A 20,805-nucleotide genomic window follows, 5' to 3' on the forward strand; every position below is an offset into this window, starting at 1 on the left:
CTGCAGGCAGATTCTTTATCGTCTGAGCCACCAAGGTAAAAAAACACTTTTTTCTCCGTCCACCCAATCATGGAAGTAGCATGGTTTTACAGAGGGCAAAGGTTAAAGACACAATTATCTGGAGTCGGAGGACCTGGATTCAAACCCTGGCTCCAACACACTAGCTGTGGGATTTGGGCAAGTTCCTGAACTTCAAGTCTTAGTTTCTCTATCTGTAAAATGGGGTGATAGTATCCACCTTACAGAGCTGTTGTGAAAACTGAATGAGATAACTCATACCTGGAGCTCAGCCCAGTGGCTGCACAGAGCAAAAAGCCTTCATCTATGGGTATGGGTACTTTACTTCCTGAGTGTCAGAATCGATCCCTCGGGAGAAACCACACCTGCTTCAGTGGGGCACAGCTCCTGGGTGGAATGAACCAGGCGAGGAAGTGACATCGGGGGATTTTGTGTCAAAGCAGGGAGCCTGTTGCCATCCCAGACCTCTTTCTGCCCCAGGCCCTCCATCCTTTAACATCTGGGAAGCAGACTGAGTGTTCTCCAATGAGGAGAATTCCTGGAGTATATAGAGATGTGAATGGATCAGCCCCATTCATTTAAAGAGAAGGGAAAAGGTGAAAGAGGGAAACTCAGTTTTTTCTCTTAGATGAATGAAAGTGAAAATGTTAGTTGCTCGGTCGTGTCTGACTCTTTGTGACCCCATGGACTGTAGCCCGCCAGGCTCCTCTGTCCACGGGATTCTCCAGGCAAGAATACTGGAGCAGGTTGCCAATTCCTTCTCTAGGGCATCTTTCCAACCCAGGGATCAAACCCGCATCTCCTGTATTCCCTACACTGCAGGCAGATTTTTTACCGATGAGCCACTAAAGAAGCCCTCTTAGATGAATGGTGATCCAGAAAATCTTTTAATGAACAGGCAAAGAATCAAACATTGAAAATACAGAGATGATTTAGAACTTTCTGTAGGGGGTGCTTTGGGGATGGTCTGGTTTTTCTGGAAAGCCCTGTAAAGTCCTCTGATTCCTACTTTAAGGCCTATAATGGAGGAGATAACCAGGGTTCTTAAGTGTTAAGAACCCTTCTCAGCCTGTAAAAAAGGAGAGAGAATATTTTAAATATTCAGTATCAGGAAAGCTTTGTAGACAAAAGTCCATCTAATTACTTCTACTACAAGCAACTTTGTGGATTTCAGAGTTCTTAAGGAACTGTTGAGGCTATTCTTAAGTAGAAATCGAAATATATATTTGAGAAAAAGAAGCACATGTTGATCCACTGTACATAGTAGTATACCATTAGGCTGCAATGGGAAGGGAGTCTGGGGAGAGTTGATGGAGAAGGAGATGTGGTTGACCAGCTGGGTTGAGTACTGGTGCCATTTGTTGGGCGAAGGAACACTGCGGGGAGAACCAGATGGTGAGGGCAATAGTGTGTCTACCTGCGGGACTAGAACTTGGTAGACAACTCAGCAGAGATGTAATATGGACACACAGGTGTGAGCTGTAAGCTCAGAGGAGAGTGGAAGCTGGAAACATACTGTATATTCACAGAACACATGCACACATATACATATACATGTACGTCTGGATTCTTCTGTGGTCTTTTTCAAAACAAGCGAGTCTCTTAAGTCTAAACTCATAGCAATAAAAATAAAAAATCTGTTAAAAACTTTGACTCAGCAATTCCTATCCAAGGAAATTACCTTTATTGATTTATTCATTTGGCCATGCTGCATGGTTTGTGGGATCTTAGCTCCCTGACCCAGGGCCCTGGCAGTGGAAGCGCAGCATCCTAACCACTGAACCAACAGGGAAATCCCAAGGAAATTATCTCCAGCAGTTCCAACACAAACATCTAAAGATTCATGTACAAGAATGCTCATTCTAGTGTTGTTACAGGAAAAAAGTAAATGGCCATTCAGAGGATACTATGATATGCGGAATGCTATGTAGCTGATAAAAGGATCAAGTAGATCCAAAGAAGTGACATAAAGTTTTCTAAGGGAGATTGTCTAGTAAAACAGATTACAGAATAGAAATTATAGTGTAATCCCATGTATGCAAAAAGTTGCACAGACATATTTTATATATCCACAGAAAAGGTCTCAAATGATACACCAAGCACTTAATAGGAGTTTTTATACTGGAAAGGGGATTATAGGAGAATATTTTCTTTCTGCCTTATACACTGTTATGTTTGAAGATTTTGCAATGAGTGTGAAATATACTTCCACTAATTTTAAGGCTTTTTTTTTTTTTAATGGAAAAGTTTCTGCCCTCAAAGTGCTTACAGTTTATGTAACTTAAGTCAGAAGGGTTTTCCCCTCCTATTTCCATCCTCTCCCTTATGGTTTTACTAAGTGAATCCTCTCAGAGACCTTGACATATTGGGTGAAAAATCAAGAAGGCTGATAAATGGGTAAATGCAACAGCAATGTTCCAGCAAAGTGACCAAGGATGGCTCAGCTAGGCTGAACCCCATGAGAGGCTAGGCAGAGGGCACCAGAGGCCGTGTGAGTGACCAGCTGCCAGGACCGCCTGCCTCCCAGCCCTGGCTGGTCATGTGGGTCAGACAGTGATGAGACAGGCAGAAAATGGGTGACCTGCTGGGTGGTCTACTGTCATGAAAACAAATGCCTGCCTGCAGCCACCATGGACTGCTGGGCTTTCTTCACAAGACAAACTGGCCCCCTCTTTCCATGAAAACTGCCTTGCCAGCCAAACGGGGAAACCTGGGAACAGACAAAGCCACTGGACTCTACTGCATGGTCCACGGAAGGCCCTGGGTTCCAATCCCAGGTGCAGAAAATGGGGCAGGAAGGACGGCCCCCGGCCACTGGCAGTGTTGACTTGGGAGGGAACGGGACCAATGGGACTTTCATGGTCTGCTCTGAATTCAGTACAGGTGAGTTAGGGTCCAACGGCCAACAGGCAGGACACCAAACTGGGGCAATAAAAGTGGAGTTTCATGGAGGGACCACTTATAAAGCAAGGGCAGAATACAGAGGAGTCACAGGATGGTACCCTGGGTCACAAACATAAGCGCCATTACCAGCCTTAGGCGGGGAGGGCCGAGGGGAGGGGGTGGTGGCCGAGACAAAGGGCCCTTGGGCAGGTCCTGACAGTGGGGGAGCTTGCGTGGAGGGATGAGGCAGCCCCGGTGATGCAGGGAGAGCGCTGGGGTGCCAATGCCTGACTCTACCACCTGCTGGGTCACCCCATCAGCCAACCAACAGGAAGCCCAGGGGCAAGGAAACCCACTGATTCGGCCTCCTGGGGGCTCAGAAGGGAGGGGAGGAGCGAGAACATGAATCAGAGAAGGTGGCGAAGAGACCCTCCACACCATGGACCATAAGAATGTATTTGTTTCACTTTCTGTAAAGCGCACACATACTCTTATTAATTGAGAAGCCACCTGGAGATACAACTCCCAGCAAACACCCTATATGTTGAAGAAATTCCTACAAATACAAACATTTTCATCTTCATGGGAATGTCTATAGAAGCCTTGCATTTCAATCATTCCTGACTTATTTGTTATTTTTCAGCAATAGAAATATACAGTGAGGCCCTCTCCAATTTGGTTTATTAGAATGTACAAAGACTGATCTAAAACAAAATAGCTTTTCTTCAGATAGAAGGTAGAGGCAATGCTAGTGTTCCAATGACATAGGCAACATAACCTGAAAGTGATTTATAGACAAAATGAGTCTTCTATTTTTAAAATTTTATTTATTTGCTTTTCTTTTTTTTTTGGCCATGCTGTGTGGCTTGTGGGATCTTAGTTCTCTGACCAAGGATTGAACCCATCAGAGTGTGAAGACCTAACCACTGGACCGCCAGGGAATTCCCAAGAGACTTTTATTCTCCTCAGTTTCTTCCAATGACACCTTTCTGTAGGACTTTTAAATACATATTATCTTTAAAAAAAAAATGTATTGAGTAAGTGACAAAATACCACCTGGAAGCTTAATATATGACAAGGGGGAAGAAAAATGACTTTGGTTATTGCATCCCTCCCATGAGTCATTCCTTAATTTAAAGAATTAGGCAGCTAGAGATATGAAGAGAAGTGCGTGATCTAATATATACTGTATATGCAAACGGAGTGCTTGGGACCCACATGTCCACATAAAGGTTAACTTATAAATGAAAAGGAAGTTTAACTGGACCATGAGTATTTCAATGAAAGCAGGTTTATAAAATAATCACCAGCCTTAGTTCTCTGTGGTAATGAGGCAGAAATGGGTCATTTTTCCCCCCCTGACTATAAAACTGACATATGCTCATTTAAAAAATTTTCAAACTCAAGGAAAAAATAATCATTTGAAATACTACCACTTAACATTTTACTGAACATCCTCCAAGACATGACTGTATGAATATATAGAAAGTATTTTACATAAACGAGATGAAACAGCATCTGCTGCTCTGTAACTTGTTTTCTGAAATCAACCACATATTATATAACTTTCTACTTATATAAATCTAATTGTCATGTGCGTTCCACTACATGTACCTATATAGCTTCTACTTGTTGCCAGTGTGTGATTATCTTCAGATTATAAATTCCTTGGTGTGAAACTGTTGGGGCACAGCTTCTAGAAAGTCAGTCAGACCACAGCCCTCCCACCCCCACGGCACCCAAGGGCATCCACGTGCCCCACACCAGAGCCATGACTGGGCTGGCCTTGTCAGTCTCTGCAATTTTTGCTAATCTCATCAGTGGAAAAGGAATCTAATTTTTACTTTCATTTTTAATTTGGTAATGTAAGATTGCTAATGATGAGTTGACAATGCATTCATGTTTACTGTCCATTTATACTTCTTATGTCCTAAATTGCCCTTTTATCTTTAAATTTCAACCTAAAACTGATGCATGTGTTACATACTATTACATGCTGCTGTTTAGGCACCAAATGGTGTCCCACGCTTTCACGACCCCATGGACTGTAGCCCATCAGGCCCCTCTGTCCATGGGATTTCCAGGCGAGAATACTGCAGTGGGTTGCCATTTCCTTCTCCAGAGGTTCTTCCTGACCCAGGGATTGAACCCACGTCTCCTGCAGTGGCAGGCGGATTCTTTACCACTGAGCCACCAGGAAAGTCCATACTAATACATAACCTTTGTAAGTAATGCCAAGACTACCACGAGCTTTTAAAAAATCCTGCTCTTCCCTCCCCTGTCCTTAAAAACTAAAAAGGCAGACTGCTCCTGAATTTATTGACAGCATGTGAGGCCCTTTCCTCGGCTGGCACATTCGAGAACACAGCCTCACCCAGCGTGCACTCACCGCAGCGGAACACAGACAGCTGGGCCAGCATGGGCACTTGGTAGGATTTCCCGTCAGCTGCCACAAACGTGCGCTTCTTGGTGTTCTCAGGCAGAAACCGTGATCTCCACAAACCCTTAAAATACACCGCGTTGACCAGGACCAGTCTGGTGAGGGCGCCGTTGAGAAGATCTGGGGACAGCAGATTGTCGATCATACCTGCGCAGGCAGAGAACAGACACAGGGACACTTGGGACCGGCCATCCATCAGCGCAAAAGGCAGCTGAGGGATCAGGGGGAATGAAAAAATCTAACAAGTGTTAAGATTCAAAGATTTTTAAAGTTTAAAAATTCAAAGATTTTTAAAAGACCTTTCACAATATCCTCTTGTCCTTCTAATTGTTTTCCTCACTAAAAATTAAAAGCTGAAAACAAATTAAAAATCAGTGAACCCAGAAAAGACTTCAGAAACCCTCTATTTAGAACAAACTTTTCATCAAGAAATTCTTTGAAAGTTGTAGGATATAAGAGCAACATTTTAAAAATCTGTATCTGTTTCTGTACACTCACAATGACCAATTAAAAAATAAAATAAAACAAATCTACTTATAATAGCATCAAAAATTATCAAAGGAATATATCTGATAAAAGCACAAGACAAAAACACTGAAAAAATTATTTTATAACTAATTCCCTATAAGCCCCCTGTTTTAAGAACATTTTACTTATCCACATAAACTATACTCATTAATTCATTTCTGTGTTTGATAATAACGACCTGTATGGCTGCCAGTGAGGGCTTTTGGCCGGCACAAGATAAACTGTTGTCATGTTGATTTGTTTTAACTCCCAGGTTGATTTAATCCCAGTTAAAAATAAAGGAACACTTCAGCCTATGCAATGTTATCAAAGCTAAACGCTTAAGTTCTCTTAAGATTTTAGGAATGTGGAGCATTAGTTTGGAATCCCTGGTTATTACAAAGCTACTTAAAGAAAGTAGGACTAAAATCGGTATCTATATTGATGGGTCAGGGATCCGTCTAGGCTCATATTACAGAGATTAAAAAGAACCAGGGTCTGTCTGTAGGGAAGAACTATTTGTTAAGGAAGAGCTCTTCACAAGACATTGGGATGGTCCAGCTTGTTTGTGTAGGAGTGAAGCAGCAAATATCGCTGTTGTGGTTTCAGGATGCTCCTTTGAATGCATGAAGATCCCCCTCAAGTACTATCTCTGCCTGAAGCTTTGGATTTTCATTTAGGTTCCTCTTGCTTGGCTTTTAAAGATTCAACTGTGTGTGGGTGCGTCGTGTGTGCACCTGTGTATGTGTGTGTATCTGTCTCTGTGAGTGTGTACAGGTTTAAGAGAGATCACTAATACCAAAACTCTTAAAAATGAGTTCACTGTAGCTTTTAATCCAAAAAGTACCTAATATAAATGCCTAGTTACAATACATTAAACAGTGGGAATAAAACCAACAGCTTCTGAAGAAGCAAGACTATCTAATTCAGCAGAGAGCTTTAAGTCCTTTTAAATGAAGCTCAAGAAGACTCAGATGGACAATAAACAGATGTTTATGTGCGTCATGGTAAAGGAGCACACAGGAATGGATACCCTGACCGCCAGGGTTCTCAGTAAGTCAGTATCATCACTGCTCTTTACTTACACCAGGGGGCGCCAAAGCCCCCTTATAGCAGGATCTGCAGGAACACAAGTGCTATAAATAGCCCTCTTTCAATGCAAGGGACCTCTGTGAACACTGGATCCTGTGGGAAGGAAGTGAGAATTCTGTGCTCCAGCGAGTTGGATTCCCAATAGCTGTGTCTTGCCTTCACTGGGACCATTATCCAGTCCAACTGCTACATACCTTTGAGACACAGCTCAATGGTCCCCTCTTCTTCTCTCTTCTCTGACCCTCCTCCCATCTCCAAGGAGTTTCCATAAAACCCAAGGCGCAGCACTATCATTACACTGCAGCATTTTATTCTAGCCAAATGTAACATCTGTCTCCATCAACTAAACTGTGAGCTGCACAGAGCAAGAACCCAGTCATTCATTATTGAAAAATCACACCTAAGATTCTACGTTCGCTCTTCTGTTGGTGCACACCAAGAGTCTGAAGCAATCTCTTCTGCCCCTTTTCCTGAGACAAATAAAGCCTCTTATTGCCACTAGGTTTAGGCTGGCTCAGCGGTAAAGAATCTGCCTGCCAATGCAGGAGGCACAGGTTCAATCGCTGGGTCTGGGAGTTCCCCTGGAGAAGGAAATGGCAACTCACTCCACTATTCTTGCCTAGCAAATCCCAGGGACAGAGTAGGCTGATGGGCTACAGTCCATGGGGTTACAAAAGGGTCAGATACAACTTAGCAACTAAACAAGAACACTGCTACTGGTAGAACTAAGATAGAATAAGGGAACACAAAGAAATAAGAAGAAAAAAATGCATGGTTTAGAGGCAAGGAGGGACCTCCCATCAATAATTGTCATGAATATGCATCCCTCATCTATTCACCCATCCATCTATCCATGCATTCATTTCTTTGATGCCTGCCTACTATGTGCCAGGAATTCTTTTAGGTAAGAAACCAAAACAAAAATAAACCCTGTCCCTCAAAAAGCTATAGATTAGAGTGAGGTGGAGGCTTACATAAGTGACTTGGAAATACAATTGTAATAAATATCCTGCAGTGAAAGTGTGGATACTTAAGGATGTGAAGGCAAGTAAGAGGGGGATTCAATCTGGTCAGTGAGATCAGGGATGGGTGGGCTCCTTGAGGAAGGATTACGTGAGTCCACAACTGTAAAAATAGCTCACATTCACCAAACATTATTTCCAAAGTGTCAACCACTCTGTTAAATGCCTTATGAGTATTATTCATATTCCCATAACAGCCTTAATGTTATTATAAGAATTCTAATAGGTACCACTGTCTTTTTTTTCTTCAGTTCTTTTTTTGCTGCACCACGAGGCTGGCAGGATCTCAGTTCCCCGACCGGGGATCAAAGCCATGCCCTCGGCAGTGAAAGCACTGAGTCCCATCACTGGACGTCGGGAAGGTCCCGGATCCGCTATTATATCATCTCCCCATTTTACAGAGGAGGATGCTGACGTACAGGGAGGTTAAGTAACCAGGCTGATGTTACACGGCCAGTAGGTGGCAGAACTGATACTCAAACTAGGCACTTAACGCTTGTAAGGGCTATGCCATTCATGAGATAGTGTGAAATCAACAGGCCAGGGGCTACTGGAGAGAGAAAGCATTCCAGGAAGCAGGATGCACGGGGGTGTCTGATTGGAGGCAGGATGGCCGAGAGACTGGGAGGGGGTCCACATGGTTGGGTCAGAGGCCACAGAAAGGGGGTCCCAGGCAAGCCATCACCATATCCCTGGCACACTGGGAAGGCTCCCCCACCCTCTGCAGGGCAGGATTTGTCATCTCCACGTGGTGGCCTTCCACATGTGGACTGATTTATCTCCAGGGTCTCTCTGAGACCTCGCATGTAGCCAAGTGCCTCTGAGTGGGGCCGTTTGCAAATCTGTAGGAGTGTTTCTGGCTGAGGGGACAGTGACCAGAGATGCTACCTGTCTTGTAATGTTCAAAACAGCCCCACACAATGAACCGTCCTGCTTCCTGCATAACTTTCCAATGCTCCGCTGCAGTCATGTTCCTGAGAAACCTGCTCAAGGTCATCTGAACCCAGAGCCTCACTTTTCTTGTAAACACAAAGTATTTTTTTCTTTAGTAGTTTATTTTAATTGGAGGATAACTGCCTTACAGTATTGTGTTGGTTTCTGCCATATATTTTGCGTACTGTTGATGGACACTGAATTTGCCAGGAAAGTGATGACCACGCAAGCCAAGAGGAGCCGGTACTTGTTTTGGTCGGAAATTTACAAAGGGTTTTTGCAGTGTTTTAGAAAAACACTGCATCAGTGATGGAAACACAGCCTGTGGTTTTTCTGTCACCAGTAGGGCAGGCCTGACTCAGTCTGCTTTTGTGGCTGTCAATTCACAATGTGAATGTCAATTCCCACGTCAATTCTTATTCTAAGATTCTGTTGCATATTCAGGGGTGGCTGTACCCAAGGGTTTACCTATTGAACTACATCCATAAACTACTTCTGTTTTTCCTAGTATTACAGCTTGGCAGTATATTAATTTTTCAAAATTTATGTATGTGTGCATAGGTTGCAGGAGCTATGCATTTCACTTCAAGAGAGTAAGAAAATCCTTTTTTGGACAGCAGGAGTCAGGTCTGCATGGTAGAAGAGCACTTTTCTAGCCTTACTGCTTTCCTTTCCCCAGATGCTGTGAGCAATGCATTGAGTCAGTGTGTGTTCAAAGTGGCCTGAAACTGTCGGGCAGCATCCTGAGGGACTTACTGCTCCCAGGACACAGTACAGAAGACTAGGTTGGATCTGACGTCACATCACAAAGCCACTCGGCATCTGAGTGCCATCAGCGTCCTGCCTCAGTTCTCAGTCCTACAGGCTCAGAAATCACACTTATCCCTTCCCACTCGCTGGTCTCCTGACCATTTCTTGGTTTCAGGAAGGGAGCCTAGGTTGCACTGTGCAGGGTCCTGTTAAGAAGGGATGGCAGGGGTTTACCAACACCACCCTGGCTCTCCTCCACCCTCCAGAGCATCTTTCCTAGCCCCTCATGTGGTTTGCAAATATTTGCCTTGACAAGTCTGGAGGGAGACTGGGGGAGAACTTGCTTTAGTGCAGAAGGCGAGGCCCCTGCCTCCGAGCTTCTCCTTAGCAGACTGGGGTTCCAGGGATCAGAATTCTAAACACATGCCATTCTGATGCTGGAACCATGCTTTGAAAGATGTGACCAGAAGAGACAGAGTTTCTCCAAGTTTCCTCCTTGGGCTTATTCTCCATTTTGAGTCGCTTTTGCTTCCACTCTGATGACCTTAACTCCCCCCACTTTGTAAAAGACAGTTTCCAAATCTCTGTTTCTAGCCTTAAATGTTCCCTGTTGTTCTGTACCTATCCTACCTCCTGAATGTTTCCACCTGAAACTGCACTTCACAAATGAACAGGCTAAAAACACCGATCTTAGACATTTCTTCAGTTTCATGGGGGAAGGGACGCACATGCACAAATGACCATAAGGGTGGACATGCTCTGTCTAATGAAGGGCAGGGTCGTGTAAGCGCATGCCAACCACAACCCACCGACACACCTACTTCCTGCAACGACAGAGGCGAGAGGGGAGGGAGAGGAGGAGAGAGGCAACAGAAGGGCAGGGTGCCGAGAGGTCCAAACTATTATGTAGACAATACGCTACAAGGATGTACTGTACGGCACGGGGCATATAGCTAATATTCTGTAATAACTGTACATGGAGTGTAACCTCTAAAACCCGTGAATCGCTACACTGTACACCCGTACCTTATATAATACTGTACATCAACTATATTTCAATAAAGAGAGACAGGAATGTGTGGGGAGGGCTCAATCCCAAGTCTCAAAGGCTGAGAAGCACATTCTGGGTAAGGATGATGCAAATATAGAAGCAGGAAGAAATGAGCAAAAAAAATCTGCAGAACAGACAAGGGCCTGGGGGCAGGGACCTGGACATGAGATGCATCGAGGAAAAAAGAGAATCCCCGGAGTTGTATTCTGCCCTGGTCCCTGAGCCACAGGGAGGCAAGTCTCCGGGGGGGTGGCACGAGCTGTGCCCACATCAGGAAAAGGGAAGGAAGAAGAAAGACTGAGCCTTGGGGCTGCTAAGAGGGAGAGGACGGTGCAGTCAGTGGGGTCCAGGGCTTTCACCACGGCGGGCCGCTGGACTCACTGACCCAAGGCAGGGTCTTAGAGCCTGACTCACGCCTTCGTCCACAAAGCAGAAAACCACCCTACTCGTCCCCGGGACCCGAGGCCACTCACCCTGTGTCTCGTTCCTGACCCACGCGTTGATGGATGCACAGGCGGAGGCCGGGTCCTCGAAGTCTGCATTGCGGACTTCACACTGGAACACGTCCTTGTTCCTTGTGACGAAGGGCACTTCCATCTTAGAGTCATTCTTCACAAACACAGCGTTGGCCACCGTCACAATGTCTTTATTCTTCTTGGAGACGATGGCCTTGTTGATCTTCTTTAACATCTTACCGACTCCTGAAGCAGAAAAGAAAAAATGCAGCAATGCTTCCGTAGAATTCAAGGCTTTCTTCTTCTTTTTTTAATATCGTCTATAGTATGAAAAATAAGGACAGTATAATAAAAAGATGAGTATGCGGAGCAAGAGACTAAATCATCTGATTTTTCAGTGGCCTCCTGTTAAGAAAAAAGGGGAGGGTGGAAAATGACATATAACCGTCAACAACCCCTCAAGATCAACTGCAGGCTTCCCAGATGGCTCAGTGGTAAAGAGTCTGCCTGCCAATGCAGGAGATGCAAGTTCGATCCCTGAGTTGGGAAGATCTCCTGGAGAAGGAAATGGCAAGCCACTCCAATATTCTTGCCTGGGAAATCCCATGGACAGAGGGGTCTGGCGGGCTACAGTCAATCCATGGATCGCAAAGCATCAGACATGACTGAGCACACGGACACCAGAGATCAACTGTACATCTTGCCCCAGAACAGGCATCTCCCTGGGCTTCTCTGCACCTTTCCTGTGGAGAGCTCGCTCTCCTGGAAGATGTTCCTGGCAGCAGGGAGACTGGCACCCTCGTCAGTTATATACCCATGGGGGATCAGCCCAAGAACTCTCCCTAACCTCTCTTCTGAAGCTCTATTTCCTTCCCTGAAAAAGATTTAACAGTTCAATTTCTTGTCTCTATTTTGAGAAGAAAAAAAAAAAAAGGTATCAAGAAAGCATCAGAAAGACTACAAAAAACTGCCATGCGCCACCATCTAAGAACAATGCGATTTTTACTTGATACGAAGCTCACAAATAAGGGGACTCATTTTATGGCGACATAAGCTTTACTTCCCTGGCGGCTCAGATGGTAAAGCGTCTGCCTACAATGTGGGAGACCCGGGTTCAATCCCTGGGCCAGAAAGATCCCCTGGAGAAGGAAATGGCAACCCACTCCAGTATTCTTGCCTCGAAAATCCCATGGACAGAGGAGCCTGGTAGGCTACAGTCCATGGGGGTCACAAAGAGTCGGACACAACTGAGCAACTTCACTTTTCAGTAAGCTTTATTTTACATGAGTGACTTGTACGCACTCCATTTGGTTTCAGGGCATGGAGAAGAGGGAAAGAAATTATAGAGGATGAAATGTGTGCCTACAGAGAGCTCGACTTACAGATCTGTCTAACTCACTTGGGGTCCTTTCAAAATGACACTGCCCTAAAACAACCAGCAGAGTCACCTTGACAGTCACTCTGGAAGAGGTGAGAGCCCCACAGTCTGGCCCTTTGGAGGCCTCTGGGGACCCCACCCCTCACGGGTTCTGAGGGGCGGGTCCAGCAGGACGGGCAGGCCTCCTGTATGATGAAGGGACCAGCTGACGTCAGGGCCCAATCCTGGCACTCGTTCCTTTCAGCTGCACGGCCTCCTCCACGGGCCCCGGCCCCCTCCTCAGAAGAGGTCAGGACAGGTCCTCCTCCCCTGCCCCGGACTATCTCACCTCCCTCCGCAGCCAGCGTACCATCATCCTGAGTTCCCAGAGGCTGAGCCCAAACCAAGGCCTGACAGCCCACCCAGGCTCCTCAGGATGAGTCTGTCGTGTGAACTGACGGTGAGCGACTTTGGGTCGGGGGAGGTTGCCCACCGACCAATGTTGTCAACATTTTAGAAATACTACCTGACATGGATGTGGCTCGGCAGGAAAACAAACAAGAATCTAGTTGCTCTTTTGAAATGGTGTTGGCCGGCAGAGCCTGGCCAGCCCTGGGAGAGGCCAGGAACCCTATGGGTGGTTCGCTCTGAAGTTATAAATCACCAAGAGCTCTGTGGGCTTCCAACGAGGGCAGCACAGCGTGTTCCAAGCATTTAGTCCTCCTGCACTTCCAAACAGGTGAATGAACTGCAAACTCAAGCGGAGGTTTCACGCTATGCAAACAAGAGTACGGGCCAGCCTAAGGGGGTGGGGGCAGGTAGGCCTCTGGGGCTGGTGGCCCCGGAGGAGGCTGCTTGGAGAAGAGTCTAGCTGGGGTGCAGAGGGAGGTGCGCAAGCTCCCAAACCCCCATCTCTCTGCTCCCAGAGTCAACAGGGGCAAGATTCCTAGAACCTGACGGCCAGTGGGAGAGGAAGAATGTGGGTGCGAAAGCACACTCACTTCCCAATAAAGCAACCACAAACCAGACGTGAGAAAGGACTTGTTCAAGGTCACGGCGCCCGCTGGTGCCAAAGACCAGCGCTGCCCCCCAATACCCCACGCCCTGGGGAGGTGGTGGGCAGGGACTCGGGTGAGAAAACCTGAGCTCAGGCTGAGTGACAACGCTTGGAGATGTAAGCTCCTACGTTTAGGCAGGTAATTCAAACAGGGTTTGCTTTCAAGAAAACGAAACCATTCCTATTGGGCCTTAGTTGAAATCAAGCTTTTTATTTTGCAATAGTGATAGAGTCACAGGAAGTTGCAAAACCATATATTTTTCCCTGTATATGTCTACCTTTCACCTGAATTTCCCAATGATAGTATCTTGCATGATGGCAGGATGTAGATCCACAACCAGCAAACTGCCACTGGCCCAGTCCCCCGTGCACTTGTTTTACACGCATGCATGTTTATGTGCAGCTCTTTGCAATTTCATCCCCCATGGAGACTCATGTGTCCACCACCAGTGAATATGCAGATGGATTCCCTAGCACAAGGCTCCCTTCCTGCTGCCCGCCAAGGTCACAGCCACCCACCTCCCCAAGCTTATGGATTTAAAAGCATATTCACAGCCATAATGCATTCTGAGCCCTGTACACCATGGGGGTGGGGCGGACAGGAAGTTTTGTTTGAGATGAGAAAACGGGAGCATCGAGCGATCAAGTGCCTGCCTATAGCCCCACAGCCAGAGCAAAGCCCAGAGCCCAGCTCTCCGCACTGCCGCTGGCCCTTAGAGGAGGCTGGCCCTCCGGCCCAGGGGGCACTGGCTAGATCCCTCCCGGCTGAGCAAGGGGCCCTCCTGCCCGGGACGCCTGCACAGCCAGGCCCCGGCACACGCACCATTCACGCCGTATCTCATCACAGTGGTGAGCTGCTTCTTGGTCCTGCCGTCGGCTCCCAGCTGTAGCATCCCCAGGACAGACGCAATCCCGTGCGGAGAAATGATGATGTTGTCATGAGGCTGGGACTTGACGATCTGATTGAAAACCTGGATGCCCGTGTCGGAGCCAAGTTCCTCCAGAGACAGAGGGTTGAACTGGGAGCCCACAGAAGGCAGCGTCACAGAGGCCACCAGGAAGAAGGGGAAATGCCAATTCATGGTTCCTTCCGGCAAGGACAACCTGGAAGAGGAGACGGAGAAAATGTTTATGTTCTACACTGAACAAACGTTTCTGGAGGAACTACTTTGTACTCAGGCTGCCCTGGTGGCTCAGTGGTAAAGAATCTGCCTGCCAATGCAGGAGACACAAGTTCGATCCCTGGGTGGGCAAGATCCCCTGGAGAAGGAAATGGCAACCCTCTCCAATATTCTTGCCTGGAAAACCCCATGAACAGAGGAGCCTGGCAAGCTACAGTCAAGGGCTCACAAAAAGAGTCAGACACGACTCAGCGACTTAACAACAAAACAACTCTGTACCCAGGGGGCTGTGATTTACTAAATTCAGTGTAACTGCAGATCTTTAATATAGTCAAGGTAGAACAGCATAGATGAAACTGTTTTCCTTTATATTTTGTGAGGGGGATGGGGAGCGAGAGGAAGGAAACTTACAATTGCTGGTCCTAAGACTGCAGCAAACACGACCCTAATCGTTGTTTCTTTTTCGTAACCACCCTTCATCCCATCACACCGATATTTACTGAGCACCTGCAATGTGCCAAGCCCTTGTCTCAGTGCTCAGCACAGACTGTAAAGAAAATGGCCGTGAGCCCTGCCCTCCTGGAGCTTATCTTCCAGAGGGGAGACAGAAAACCAGGAGGCAATAGAGTCACTTCAGAGAGGGATCAGGGTCACGACAGTATGAACGGTGATGTAAGTGAAGGAAGCAGTAGGGGTGGGGCAGCATGGGCCTGGGTAGGCAGGGAGGTCACTTCTGCAGAAGGACACACGTGCCAAGGCTGGAGTAACCAAAAGCGCAGATCAGGGGAAAGGATGCGCCAGGCAGAGGGCCAGAGGGGCAGAGGGGCAGCAGAGGTGGGTTGTCAAGAGGTCGATGTGGCTGCTATATAAGTGATGTGGGGAGGAGGGTTGGGGGAGGCGGTGAAGAAGAAAAAGGGGCTGGATTCTGAAGGGCTTGTCAAGCCCTGTCCGCCTCTTGCATTTCATTCTACGGGTGGTGAGAAAACACTGGAGGGTCTGAAGCAGGGAGTGAATCTCTCAGGCTGCTGAGATTATCTTATTAACTGCACATACACGACTTTTACCATAAGCATATGATTTTCTTAACTAAAGAATGCTTAATGAAACTAAATTTAAGTGAAAATAAATGTAAACCTGCAAGAGGGCAGAACAATCTGCAAATTCGTCAACTGTGAAGATGGCACCGTTTACAGATATTCTCAATTGTGGTGATTCCTCTGAAATACACTTTCTTCCTTGATTACCGCTTACTGAGCTTTCTTTGGCTGTGACAAGTAAGAGGTAGGAAATTTACATGTGTTTATGGAAAAGCCAATACTCTCATTAAATAAGAACTTGGCAGCGGCAGCTGGTAAAACCAACGCAGAACTCAAGACGTGGCTAACTTGGCTCCTCCCGAGATCTGAGCTCCTGACGGGCACAAGTTTCTCCAGAAACAAGTGGTCCTCCTGTTACAGGCTTCCCTGGTGGCTCAGATGGTGAAGAATCTGCCTGCAATGCGGGAGACTCAGGTTTGATCCCTGGGTCGGGAAGGAAGATCCCCTGGAGAAGGAAATGGCGACCCACTCCAGTATTCTTGCCTGGAGAATCCCATGGACGCTAGGTGTATTTGCATGGGGAAGGTAGGGGGTGTGTCTTCAGAGAATAAGACAGAGGGGAGCCTTTTAGCAGAGGTAACCTGGAGTGAGGGGAGAACAGTGTCCATGTGCTCCAGAAAAGGAAAGGGAACCAGGACAGCATCAGGCAAACACGGCAATGTGTGTCCGTGTCTGACTCTCTGCAACCCCGTGGACTGTAGCCCGCCAGGCTCCTCTGTCCATGGGATTATTTAGGCAATAATACTGGAGTGGGTTGCCATTTCCTTACCCAGGGGATCTTCCCGACTCAGGGACTGAATCCGTGTCTCCCACGTTGGCAGGTGGATTCTTCACCCCTGAGCCACCTGGGAAGCGCCGTGTTCTCTTGCCTTCCTCTCTATTTACTTTTCCTGCTCCCCACTCCAGTAGATGTTCAATAAATGCATGTGGGATTAAACTTGATGCCTTATATATATTCTATTTTTGTTAATTATTTTTCATTGCATCAAAATAATGTTTATTGAGCATGACTAGAAAATGATCCCTTTTAAAAATTTATCTTATTCATGTGTTTCTGGCTGCACACAGGTTTTCTCTGGTTGTGGAGCACGGGCTCTAGGTTCGCAGGCTTAAGCAGCTGTGATGCACAGGATTTAGCTGCCCCACAGCACGTGGAATCTTCCCGGACCAGGGATCGAAACCCTGTCCGCCGCATTGGCAGGTGGATTCCTAACCACTGGACCACTAAGGAGTTCTTAAGAAAATGATTCTGTTCAGTCCTGAACCTCACTCACTCTTAGCTTCAAACGTTTCCAAACAGATTGAAATGCACTGGAGTGGGAAGAGGCACCCACTACTTCCCCACCTGCTCCCCACCAAACACGTGGGACCCTGAGGTGAACCACTAAGGCCATCGTTCAAAGGTGACGGTGCAAGATTCTTTATATTGGGAAACAAGCATGTTACAAAAAGTTCAGAATATTCAGAGCTCGTCCAGAGCTTAAATGTAGAATGAGTGTGTAAATGCAGCCTGTCTAAATTCAAAACATGTAAGTGACCTACATACACTCCCACTCAGGGCTTTCCTGTGGCCAGAGTGGCCTAGTCTGACTTTGGCACCTTGGACCAGCTCTAATACTACAATAATTCTCTGAGTTTCTTTTGGCCTGGTTGACAATGCAGAGCTCTCCAATCCTGACTATGGAAGCTTTACTCAATGCATCTAAAAATTAGACATTAGACACTGTGTCCACACCTTCTCCCTCCCCCCCTTTTTTTTCCCTGGAAATAAATGTCCTCTTTAACCTTTAAGATACTACAAAGCCAGCATAAATATAAAACAGTCAGTACCATCTTTGTTACAAATGGCCAAATCCGGTGACTGGTACCAACTTCATCAATCTGAACTGTTGACTCTTGCATTTTGGTGGACTCTGGCAGCTGCCTTCAGTATGCCATAATCCATACTCCCCAAGCCTCCCAACAAAATTCTCCTGGATTAGCAAATATTTGAATCTGCATCCTCAGAAAGGACATCAAACTGGTTTAGCCTCTGCTAGCTTAAAGTTGATTTACCCAAACACTACAGATTTATGTAGAAGATTGTAAAACTGGTAGAAAGGATTGGTAAGAAAAAGCTACATTCCAAGGCCTTGGAATCAGCAAAGACTGTCTCCCAAATAAATAGCCACCTTATTTAGCAGAATTTTGCTTGGTTGTGAATTTTAGCTAAAAGAACAGTTTCATTATAAAGTGGGGGAAGTCTGCCAGGGGTGTTTTTCTTGGTTCCTTGGAATGGGAAGTATTTGAGAGATGTCTGTGTGTAGTTTCATAACAGTACACTGGGACATGGTCAGGGGCTGTGCAGAACTTGGAATCAGAGCTGTTTGTGACTGATGTTCTGGGCATAACTTCTTCTTGGCCTCAGTTTCATAGGCTAAACGCTCAGTTGTCTAAACTTACCTGGCTTGTGCGCATGCCTAAGATTAAGCTTTTACTTCTTCCCAAAGTTCCATAGCCAGGACAGTGGGTATTAATCCAAACATTACTATCGGCTGATAACATTCCTGATATGAATACATATTCATGTTCAAACAGTCTTTTACATGAAATAACTGTTACAGTTATCAGGCTTTGAAATGCTTACTCTCTAGAAGGAAGAGATTCTCATTATGGGAGGAACATAATAACATCCTATTTTTTTAAGAGAAATTACACTTTAAACGTTCAGGTAAGAGAAGCAATAAAGATGTGGCCCAAATGTATTACACAGCATCAATATGGACGATCCTAAATCTATCTAAATGGTTCAATTTCTTGAATAATCTTTTCATAGTAGTGAAAAGTTTCTACTTTAAGCCATTCTTGTAGGGAAATCACAAACCTATAAATAAAGTCATTATTACAGGTGAAAATGAAAGTCTCTCAGTTGTGTCCAACTCTTTGCAATAGTCCATGGAATTCTCCAGGCCAGAATACTGGAGTGGGTAGCCTTTCCTTTCTCCAAGTGATCTTCCCAACCCAGGGATCAAACCCAGGTCTCCCGCATTGCAGGCAGATTTTTTACCAGTTGAGCCACAAGGGAAGCCCATTATTACAGGTATATCCTTCCAAATGTGGGCTTCTGTTTCCCCATGAACTTCTAGTTTCTCTTACTTCAAATCTTTCCTTTCCAGAGTGAGGAATGTTTTTGAGCTTTAAGTGAGATTTAGTGTTGTAAATTTGGCTTCCCAAATGGCACTAGTTGTAAAGAACCTGCCTGCCAATGCAGGAGACACAAGAGACGTGGGTATGATCCCTAGGTCATGAAGATCCCTTATAGTCCCCGATGGGACTAGCCACCCCCTTCTCTTAATTCCCACAGCATTTTCTATCTGCACCTCTCATTTTGTTTTTCAAGTATTTTTTTTCCCTCCCAACTAGCCTGGAAGTTCACAGAAAGCAGGGCCAGAGCACTTTAGAACCCCCATGCCCTCAGGTTCTTGTTTAGGGCCCTGCCATTGCGAGGAGGGAAGCTAAATCTGAGGTCTAATCCAGCTAAGTGAGGGTTTGGTCTGGAAAACAAAATGCTCTAGAAATATTTCAGGCCAGCAGTCCCCGACACTTTTGGCACCAGGGACCAGTTCCATGGAAGACAGTTTTTCCATGGACCGAAGACGGGAGTTGGGGGGATGGTTTTAGGGTGACCTGCATAAGGAACACACAGCCTAGCTCTCTCGCATGCACAGTTCACAGTAGGGTTAGTGCTCCCGTGAGAATCTAGTGCCGCCGCTGCTCTGACAAGAGGCGGAGCTTGGAATGTAACTCGAGTGATGGGGAGCGGCTGTAAACACAGATGAAGTTTTGCTCACCTCCTGCTGTGTGGCCTGGTTCCTAACAGGCCACAGGTAAGTACTGGGACCCCTGTTTTAAGCATCTAAGTTAGAAGATGTCACATACAATCTAGATGTAGAGTTCTTCTCAGGAAAAAGGAAAATGGATGGGCATCTGGTAACACAGGGCCCTCATTCCCCCAGACAGCCTGCACAGCAACCAGCCCTGGGGCTGGAGCCTGCGTTTCTGCATCCCTGGTCCCCTCTGCACCCAACCGCCTCATCCCTGCCAGTTGCCGTCGCTCACATTACCTCCCTTCTGGAAAGGCCTTGTGGCCAGATTCCTGCAATTGCTCATCAGTTAAACAACGGGGGACCAGTAGAGCTGGTCACAAAAGATGAAGCTTATTTTCAATCTTATAAATTCTTTCTCTCTTTTTTTACAAAACAAAACATCTTTTACATATAACACATGAGCAAATGCTAAGTAATATACTTGTCAGCTCAAATGATAAATAATGTGATATCTGTCGAGTCTATTTAAAATAACAAATAAGATGTCTATAAACAGTTTCGGGGGGAAAACACTGGAAACACTCTTTTGGTGCCAACTCTTAGCCAGATGATTCCCATCTGTTTTAAGAGGACACAGGAGTATCTAATAAAAAAATGCTCCATCCATTCTTATTCTCTAAAATATGTTTAAAGTGATGTATCTGGTAAAATGTATATTTTTAAAAAACCTTTCTGTCATAAAAGATTTCAAGTATATGCAAAAATAAATCCTCAATATCTAACATCCAGATAAAATAACTGTTAACTCGTGGCTTATTTTCTTTTAAAAGCAAAGATTATTTTGGAAGCAAAGGCTAGACAGTATATAATTCAAAGTATTTTCAATATACACTCTAAAACTAAGGACTACATACACATATTATCCCCCTCAAAAATTAATATCTCTTTATTATGTTAAATATCTAATCAGTGTTCAAATTTTCCTGATTGTCTTCCATTTTTGCAGTTTATTTAAATCAGGATCTAAATAAGCTCCATACCTGGCAACTGGTTGACATGTCTCTTGTCTTTTTAAAAATCTTTCCCTAGTTACTTATTTTTCCTGGGAAGTCTTTCTTTGAAGAGACCAATTTGCTTGTTCCATCATTTCCCAGTCTAGATTTTGCTAACTGCATTCACGTGATGCTGTTTAACAAGCTCCTCTGTCTTCCTTACT

General features: G+C 45.7%; 1 protein-coding gene across 2 annotated transcripts in view; it reads right to left on the minus strand.

Moving 5' to 3' along the window:
• Positions 1 to 20,805, minus strand: part of SERPINE2 (serpin family E member 2) — a 64,136-nt gene that overhangs the window by 13,439 nt on the left and 29,892 nt on the right. For both annotated transcript variants that reach the window (XM_020877722.2, XM_070458708.1), the window contains exons 2-4: positions 14,389 to 14,669; positions 11,170 to 11,397; positions 5,291 to 5,488 (exon numbers count right to left, since the gene is read on the minus strand). In XM_020877722.2, coding sequence (XP_020733381.1) covers positions 5,291 to 5,488; positions 11,170 to 11,397; positions 14,389 to 14,647 — 685 coding nt within the window. In that variant the 5' untranslated portion in view covers positions 14,648 to 14,669. The remainder of the gene's footprint in view (positions 1 to 5,290; positions 5,489 to 11,169; positions 11,398 to 14,388; positions 14,670 to 20,805) is intronic.

Source organism: Odocoileus virginianus, chromosome 30, assembly GCF_023699985.2.
Source record: "Odocoileus virginianus isolate 20LAN1187 ecotype Illinois chromosome 30, Ovbor_1.2, whole genome shotgun sequence".
Taxonomy (NCBI): domain Eukaryota; kingdom Metazoa; phylum Chordata; class Mammalia; order Artiodactyla; family Cervidae; genus Odocoileus; species Odocoileus virginianus.